Source organism: Olea europaea, unplaced genomic scaffold (genome assembly GCF_002742605.1).
Source record: "Olea europaea var. sylvestris unplaced genomic scaffold, O_europaea_v1 scaffold1737, whole genome shotgun sequence".
Taxonomy (NCBI): domain Eukaryota; kingdom Viridiplantae; phylum Streptophyta; class Magnoliopsida; order Lamiales; family Oleaceae; genus Olea; species Olea europaea.
Window position 1 is genome coordinate 242,121 of NW_019235080.1, and position 9,920 is coordinate 252,040.

General features: G+C 34.0%; 1 protein-coding gene across 1 annotated transcript; it reads right to left on the reverse strand.

The window, feature by feature from the left end:
• Window positions 1-2,591: 2,591 nt before the first annotated feature.
• Window positions 2,592-4,164, reverse strand: LOC111377885. The gene is made up of 5 exons (XM_023001030.1): window positions 4,098-4,164; window positions 3,880-4,002; window positions 3,483-3,760; window positions 3,218-3,437; window positions 2,592-2,932 (listed from the first exon to the last, which is right to left on the reverse strand). Exons 1-5 carry the CDS (start codon window positions 4,162-4,164, stop codon window positions 2,592-2,594), a joined length of 1,029 nt encoding a protein of 342 aa, XP_022856798.1.
• Between the last annotated feature and the right edge of the window lie 5,756 nt (window positions 4,165-9,920).

Below are 9,920 nucleotides of genomic sequence, written 5' to 3' on the forward strand. Positions count from 1 at the left end.
CCTTCTGCCGACATGCGTGTATATATATAATTAAAGTGGGCTCTGCCGACATGCATGTATATATATAATTAAAGTGGGCCTTTTTTTTCCCACCAAAGCAGCCCTTGTTGTTTTGTATGAGAAGAATTACAAAGTTTCCATAATGTTTAACTTTAAATCCACTTCCCCTCCTGTTGGCAATCGTTTCTTGTGTATATACATCTTTTTCAGCCCAATTGTAATCCATTTTGGAGTCCAATTCACAAAATAATAGGTCTAGCCTTTTGTCTCTTTATTCCAGCAATTTGATTGCATTTTTATCCAATTTTCGTACTTCTTTCTCTCCAATTGCTTCCAACGAGTCCTTCAATAAAAACAAAAGAAAATTAACCTAAGTTAAATAGAAATTAATAATTTGACGATTTAAAAGTTTAATAATATGTTATAAATAAATACACAAATTGTGCTTATCAAATACCCCTAAATTTAAACATTTGTTCATCCTCAAACAAAAATATATAACTTAAATAACAACAAACACACAAGGATGCAAAAATATTTAGTTGGACAGTTTAGTGTTTTACCTTTGGATTTGAAATCGCCGTATTAAATTCACAAACTGCTTCAAAGTCACAATGCCAAGTTAATATCTACTTTTTCAATGCAAAACTGACGTGTGCGCGCGCGAAGAGTTAAGTTGACATTAATGAATACACAAGTTGTTCCAATTCCCAATCCTGTAGATCAAATATATCATTTCATTTCTCGTAAGATTCACACACCCCCAAATTTATTTTTTTTCACTATTTTTCTAACGTGTGATCTAAGATTGAATTTTTAATTAATATCTTCACCTTTCCAATTCAGGTGGACGTCACTAGTTGTAAATCAACACACCAATGAACAAGGATTCTCAAATTATTTGATTGCTTAAACCGTCAAGACTTAATTAGGCTATTATCCTTCATTGAAAGTCAACTCCCTTGAACAAGTGTTGAGATTTAACAAGGTAATAAGTGTTTTTGCTTTTTTCATGCACTTTTTTTTTTGCACTCTCCCTTAAACTCTCTAAATGATCCTTGTAGCGGATTTTAGGTTGATCATTCCTAAGTCAAATGACTTTAGGGCGCCAAGTTTTAAGAGATCCTTGCAGGCTTAATTACTCGAGTCATAAAAGGTTTCAGAGAGAAATTTTAAATTTTGAAATATATACATTGATAAGTGTAATGCCCCTTATCACACACCTATTCAAGCAAATCGACCTCCAATTTAAGACTTTCACCCAATTTTATCTTGTTAATCTATGACAATCCACACAAAAATTTTCACACAATGAATCCATATTCACATGTGTATTTTCCTACAACAGTAAGATCGCCCCAAATTGTGTTAAATTTGGTCTAAAAATAAATAATTAGTATGGTTTAGGCAAAGCATCTATGTCCAACTAAATTAATCTATCAATTGCATGAATCAACTCATTTCATCACAATATCAAACGCAGTTCTAGTGCGCATATAATATCAAGTTCTGCAAGTTTAAATTTCAATCAATCTAACATGCTTCCTATCCACATTTCATAAATCAATACCAAATCTCAAGTTTAATCATCATTGTTAGCCAAACTGTCTAATCCACACAAGCACACAACCAAACATAAACAAATAAAAAAATTTTAAAAATAAAAAAAATTTAAATTTTTTTCTTTTTTACTTAACACACAAAATCATAAAAAAACCAAAAATTTAAAGTTTTTCTCACCCCCAAACTTAAACCTGACATTATATTCAATGTCTTAAAGCATAATCAAGAATGTAAGGGGATGGGAAAAGAAAAGGACGAAGGTACTCCCCGAATTTTTCTGTTGAGTGTGGAAGGGACTATGGCTGGTGGCTAGACAATCTTTCTCATCATGATTTTATCCTGGTCTATGTTGGTTTGAATGTTCCACGATATCATGTTCTTACATATGGCAGTCAAATCAAATAATAGAGATCAAATAATCTAGAACATGTGTTACTTAGCCCAAACACATCGAAGCAACCAACATTAAATTTTGGGGTCTCAGTGAAAACATGATTGAATGATGATACCCTATAAATTTAAACGTACTTAAATCTAATGCAAACTAATAATAAAAAAAAGTCTATATGCAATGCAATAAAGAAAGCAAAATAAAAAGGATTAGAAAATTAGGTTGTCTCCCAATAAGCGCTTAATTTATAGTTTCTAGCTAGACTCTATTGTTTTGGCTATTCATGGTGGTTTGAAGAGGGAATTTTTAGCTTTGCATTTTATGCACCGATTGCATTTCGTTCTTTCATCTTTCAACCTCCACAAAATAAAATTGCCACCGCTGTCCCTACCAACAATTCCACCTTCATTTGGCCTGTCTTTGTAGCTCTCCCAATGATTAACTCGTTGACAATCCTCAAAGTATGATGGTTGCTTGATGGATTCTCCATGGTAAAGCTCTGTTACTTATCCTCCACCCTCAAAACTATTTCATTAGCATCAAAATCTAGCAATACTCGGGTTGTAGACAAAAAATGGCCTTCCCAGAATTATTGGTATCTGAGATGCCTCTTCAATGTCAAGGATGATGAAGTCAGCTAGAAAAATAAACTCCCCGCCTTGATAAGCGTGTCTTTGTCTATTCCGTAAGGGTGTTTCAATGATCGCTTCGCTAGCTGAAGGATAATAGATGCTGCCTTAAGATCTCCTAATCCCAGTTTCCTGCAAAGAGGTAAGGAAATTGAACTAATACTCGCTCCTGAATCAACTAAATAATTTATATCATTTAAATTTCCTATGGAACAAGGTAGAGTGAAACTCTCTGGATCTTTAAGTTTGGGTGGGATCCTGTGCTGGATGATTGCACTGCACTCTTCAGATAGTGTTATTGTTTCATGTTCTGGCAGGTTTCTCTTCTTAGTCAACATCTCCTTCAAAACTTAGCATAATTTGGAATTTGTAGAATAGCGTCAATAAAAGGAATGTTGATGTGAAGTTATCCGAGGATGTTCACGAAATTTTTGAATTGTTTGTCTAGTTTATTGTTCTGTAACCTTTGAGGGAAAGGAACTAAAGGTGTGTGTTTATTGCTAAGAACTGTTGTCTTGACCTGTAGATTATCTGACTGTTCTTCTTGATTATCATTTGATGATTTTTCAGACTGACCCACTTGTTCTTCCCCCGAGGTAGGTATTCGATTCTCCTCAGTCCCTTTTTTCTTCACTGTGATTTCTGGCATCTGAACTTTGTCTTTGAAGCCTTAAAGGGAATGGGATAGGTGGCACATAAGCTCGAACAGGTGTAGCAAGCTTAATCGATGGTGTCTCAATAGTTGCATAATTCATAGCTTCCACTGCTAATACCTGCTCATTTAGGTTCTTTTCTGTATCGTTCAACAGAGTACCTTGTGCTCTGTTAGCTAATGCAGTTGCTATTTGTCCCACCTGTTTCTCTAAGTTATGTATAGAAGCTTGCTAATTTCGTATCACCGACTTAGTCTTGGTGATGTACTTGACAAGTAGATCCTCCAATGATTGCATCTTTTCTTCTTGTTGCTGAATCGCTGGTGGACAGTCCTTCATTTGATTTACTTGATCTGAATTATCAACCCATGCGTAGTTAGGATGCTTGTTCAAACTCGAATGGGAGTTGTATGTATAAGGTCTATTTTGCCTCTGATAGTTCTGTGCATAACTGACCTCTGCTGGTTGACTTATGTGAATAGAAGCCAAAGGGCAACTTGTAGTAATGTGATATTCCCCACAACCTACACACTTCGAAGCTGGAGTTTTTACCATATCACAAAATGGGTCAAAGTGTCGAACTTTCGAGTTATTGCCTCCATCTGTGCTGTCAACGCTGTCACTACGTCCACATTATATATACCAATTGTTTTCTTTTGGACTTCCCTATTGCTAGGCCACATCGATTGATTTTCTGCAATTCGCTCAAAAAGTTCCAAGGCATTATCCAACGGAATATCTAATGTCGACCCTCCTGCAGAAGCATCTGCAATGTTGCGAAATTCAGGTCTCAAGCTTGAATAAAATAGGCACATTTTTTATTCTTTAAGAATATTTAGAGTAGGGCATTTCCTGAAATACTCTTTAAATCTTTCCCATGCTTCTGGATAGCTCTCGAGATCTTTTTGCTTGAAAGTATGGACTTCATTTCGGATATGATGGACTCGAGATGGTGGAAAAAGTTTCAATGCAAACTCTGCACCATGTCATTCCATGAAACGATACTTCCAGGAGTTAAGGAATTTTAGCCATTCTCTTGCGCCCTCCTTTAATGTGTGAGGAAATAGGCGTAGTTGAAAATCATCCACAGACATTCCTTCGAGGCTAATCATATCACAAAGCATCAAGAAGGCTTGAATATGTTCATGAGGGTTTTCAGTTGATCTCCCAGAGAACCAGATATCTTGATGATTCGGGAACGAGTTGATAACATTAGATTTAATATGGAAGTTGGCCTGCCCAAAACGTGGATAAATAATAGCTGGTTGCATAGGGGTTGGCATGGGATTCACATAATCCCTCACTAAAGCTTCTCCTTGATTTGCTACTATCCTTGGTTGATCTGGTTGAGGTAATGGTAAAGGATTTTGAACTTGATTCGGATGTTGATTTTCTGTCATTTCTCTCGCTTGTCTCTGTTCTCTTCTTCGTTGTCTGAAAGTTCTTTCAATTTCGGAATATATTGGAAGAAGCTCGATCTCGTTAGAATTTTGCATAGACCGTGATTTCCTGAAAAGAGTAAAATGAGAGGCTTAGATCATTCAATGAATAGCCTAAAACAAATAAAGTAAAGGAAAAAAGTGAAAAAGGAATAAAAACTTCAAATCTAAAAATAACTAATAAACTCAAATTAAATAAATTATTTCCCGATAACAGCGCCAAAAACTTGTTCGTGAGATACTCGTAAGTGTACATGAATTTTGACAGGTAATAGATTTAGTGAGTTAAGAGTATCGTCCTACAAGGAATAAAATTTAACTTAGTGTACTAGTCCTTAATTAGATTCAAAGCAAACAAAATAAAAGTGTTTTGTGATTTTTAATTAACCTAACTTAATCTACGAAAGCGAATAAAATGTGAATTCAAAATGTATATGGGAAGAGTGTATTGAATTATGAATCCACCTATTATTATCTATTTTAATTCTTGACTATATAGCTAGTTTCGTTCTTGATAATCGATAATTCCATTGTAATTAATTTTCTTTTTCAAGACAAATTAAATCCATCCTATTCATAACCCGATCCTATTCCTAGTCCGAATTCATATGAATAGAATGCATTCAATTTCATAATTATCTCAAAAATTGCACACATGATAAATCTTATTCCTAAAATTTATTGCACGCATGTTAATCAAGCAGTGTTGTAGACCTATTGTGAGCCTCCGAACACTACAACAAGCAACCATATATTTAATTGGTGATCAAGCAATCAAAATTAATCAAAAATTGCAAGAATTCAACTAAATCACGTGTCTTGAGTTAAAAAATTATAATAATAACGGGTTTCATCTTCATCTAATACATGAGAAAAATTAGCCTAGCATAATGTTGAAATTAAACACATAAAATTGGAAAGATATCACCAAGAAATTGATGAAACGTGATTAATTCCACAAATTTGCTCAACTTTTGCGCGCGTGTTCATTTTTCCAAGGCAGTCGTCCCCTTGTACATGTGTGTCTAATTCCCAGTTGGCTTGTATGTATGTAATTCCAGCCAAAACTCTCCTCCTGCACAATTGTCGTTTATTAATGCGTGTTTATATATATAAAAATCAACCCACTTCTTCCTTGATATCTTTCTGTCGGCCGCCAATTTGTATGTATATAAAATATGATTTAGCCACACCTTTTTATTCCCTATAGCAACAATGTTGCACTCCTAGACAAATTCCAATTCTTCTCCAATTTCTCACCCGACAGTCCTTTGGTCTTTCCCCAGTTGGCTCTCGATTTCTCTCCTATAATTTCACTAGGCAGTTGCTTTTATGTATTCTCCTCTTGTCGCTGCCAACAATTGTATGTGCTTCTATTCAATTCTTTTCCAATGGTAGGACTCCATTTTTTTTTTCCAATGCATGAATTTGAGGGTAATTCCAGCCAAGTCACCCACCAATTCCCCCCCCCCCCCAAACTTTATGCCGACATGCGTGTGTATATATAAATAAAGTGGGCCTCTATTTTTTTTTTCACCAAAGCAGCCCTTGTTGTTTTGTATGAGAAGAATTACAAAGTTACCATAATGTTTGACTTCAAATCCACTTCCCCTCATGTTGGCAATCGTTTCTTGTGTATATATATCTTTTTCAGCCCAGTTGTAATCCACTTTGGAGTCCAATTCACAAAATAATAGGTCCAGCCCTTTTTATCTTTATTCCAGCAATTTGATTGCATTTTCATTCAATTTTCGTACTTCTTTCTTTTCAATTGCTTCCAACGAGTCCTTCACTAAAAACAAAAGAAAATTAAGTTAAATATAAATTAATAATTTGAAGACTTAAAAGTTTAATAATATGCTATAAATAAATACACGAATTGCGCTTATCAGTGATTAATGTGGGTGGTCAAAAATTGGTTTATTCAGAGATTTTCTACGAGGAAAAAAATTTGCTACAGTTTTATATTCACTCATTACCTTTGTTTGAGATGAAACTTTTTTTTTAAATGGAAAAAATCAATATAATGACGAAAATCGAGAGTTGTAATCTTAAGGATTGTACTCTAACAAACCAAATTCAAATCCAATTTAAGTTTATCAAGATATAACCAAAACAAAACTTACTAAAAAAGGAAACAACACATAAACAAATGTCTAAATGAAATGGAATTTACCCAAAATTGGCCCCACTTCAGCAATGAAGCTACTGACTTTTTGTTCATTGGCACATTTTCAATCAAATTTGACTAAAATTTCACTAAAAACAGACAACCTCAAAATTTTCCAAACACCTGGAAATTGGAGTTTTTAGCAAAAAAATAAAAAAAATTCTCCAAAAAAGCATGCTTTGTGCAGAGAGAACACTCCGTATAGCACGAAGAGTTCACTCTGTCTAGCAACACTGAGTTTGTTCACTTCGTGGCATGGAGAGAACACTACGTGTCACGCAAAGTGGTTCACTTCGTTTCACTAAATGAACCACCCCGTTTAACGGAGTTGTCCCACTATGTGACCATTCCGTGTCACTGAGTGATGCATGTAGTGTGTTCATGCTGCGACACGGAGTGTGTTCCTCCGTGGATGACCAGCAAGAAATCCCCCCAACAAGATCGAATGACTAACAAGAAAACTCAAAGCAACACCAAAATCGTACCAGACGGAACCCCAAGTTATTTTAAATCTGGAAATAACTCACCAGGAACTGCTAGTTGCCCAGAAAAGAAACTAAAATTGGACTGTCCGTAGAAATAAACCAAGTTTGCTACCAAACTGATTGAAAATAGAAACAAGAATAGAAAAGAGAGCAGCATGAGGTCCTATTCCTATATATACTCCTGTTGAACTGTCCTAAAACAACTATAATCTACACTACTCCTTTAGTTAACAACATAAACTTAATAATGGATAATAATTAAGGACCACTACTGAAATCGAAAATTCAATCAACAAGCTTAAAACATCATCTTATAAACTTAATAGTGGTGCACTCTGCAAATAATGGTTTTTATGGAAACACATTCAAGATCTGCAAATCTATTGATATTATAATAAACTATGTAGACTTTCAAAAAAAAAAAAAAAAACACACACACACACACACGATGTTGAGACAAAGACCATGCAAACAGTAAGTCTACACTACACTACTCGTTCATCTGTTTGAGGAAAATGTTATCAAACTTCACATATAATTAAGAGACAAAATGTATTCGAGTTTTAAACAAAGAAAAATCATGAGTTTACTCCCAAAGTAACATCAAACATGTATTAGTGAGGAGTTAAAGATTTACAAACCTGTAGAGGTAGGCTCGTTCCAAACCACTGAGTAAGATTTGTCTGCATTGAACAGTAGATCAGAAGTGAAAACACGAGAAAAGAAAAGTACAATCCACTGAAAGACCTCTTAATTAATATATCAGAAATTGAACTTGAAATCTGCTTCCAAATTCAAATGGAAGCAAATAAAGTCAAATGCTAAATTATTAAATCAAGAGATGTATAGTGTTCTGCAATGTTCTATAATAGCAGAGATCAAACTATACTAATCTTGTATTTGAGACAAAACAAGCAAGCGTGAGGAAAGTCAGCTGAAAGCCACTCCCTAGGCCAAAATGTTCCTTGTTTCCCAGCCTCTTCATCAATCTTCTTTACAAGGCCAGACTTAGTTGATGACTTGTCCTCAAATAACTGCCAATTTTTGAAGGGACCCCACATAAACCATGAACAAAGACAACATCCAGTGGAGGAAGCTCCATTTCTAAGTAGCTTTTATAGCCAGATCCCAAAGCTCCATGCCCCTTTTCAGAAAAAGAAATGAGTATCTAACTCAAACATGCTAATCGTAGGAAACCATCATATATCCTTTTATGTCTCCTTTTTTCCCAACTTAACTGAAATATTAATTGGCATGATTTTTAGAAGCAGTTCAATTTTTTTCCTAGTCTATTCAAATCGTTTAGTTTGGGAGAATAGAAACATTGTGAAGCATTACCAGGTACTTGTTTTAAGCATGGATTACTTTAGCCATCATAATTAAACAATCTAATTCAGAAATCCCTGGCAACTTATTAGTTTTTTACAATTGCAGGATGAAAACTATGTGATCATTTAAGTGAATTACTTGAACAATCTTTCTCTATACAACTAATGACAAAGAAAAACACCCCCAAAGCAATTATATAACCATTTAAGTAAATTACTTATGACCCAGAAAAATCACTTGCATTTAATTATGGCAAGCTGGTTACCATCCAGTGTTTACATCTTATCTATTTGGTATGGGAACAATCAACAAGATGATGTTACAAGAGTCCATAACGAACCTAGTGTTGCAACCAAATAATAATAATAATAATAATAATAATAATAATAATAATAATAATAGAGTTAATCTGAGGTAATAAGTTATTAAGTGCAGTATACTAGATACATGGCATGGATCAAGTTAAATCTAACCACTTGATATGAATTTTTAGTAAACATAAAAGATATTTTTCTTTTGTCCCGTGAGAACATTTGGTCATTTACCCATTTCTTAGATTACAGTCACCAATCCATATAATTCATTTAGTTCATTGTTCCCACTTTTATCTTCATTTGTATAGTTGATAGCTCTTAGCATTAACAACCTTATTCCCCATGCAGAAAATTAATTTTAAAAAACATAAAGATATTTTAAGCTCAAAATCCCCCTTCAACATCTAAACCCTGGAAGGTATAATTATTTATTTATTTTTTAAATTTATGAATTCTATTATTATGGAATACAATTGAAACCAAAAGTGAAGGTACGTGTATGCACACCACAGAAAAGTGCTTATAAATATCGAATTAACAAAAAATCGACCAATTCATTATGCACAAAAGAAACATATAATTATACGTCAGGTAAACTCATTCAAATGGGCATTTGGTGGATCCTTTGTTATGCTTATCAGAACACTTATTTACACTCAAAACACCCTTCAAAATTCAAAAACTCAAGAACATAGATGCCCAACATAACGTTTAATAAAAAACAAAAGCTTAAATGCAGGTACGAACCATAGCTAAAACTGTTGACATACATACTCATATACTTACAGAGCATTAGAATCCAAAAATTTAGAGCTGCCCATTTTGTCGAACAACTAATTATAAACCAAAAAAAGAGCAAAAAAAAAAAAAAAAAAACCCACTTCGTATATTCAAATCACGTTAAAAAAAAAAAAAAAAAGAAAAAAAAAAAAAAAAAAAGCATGAGG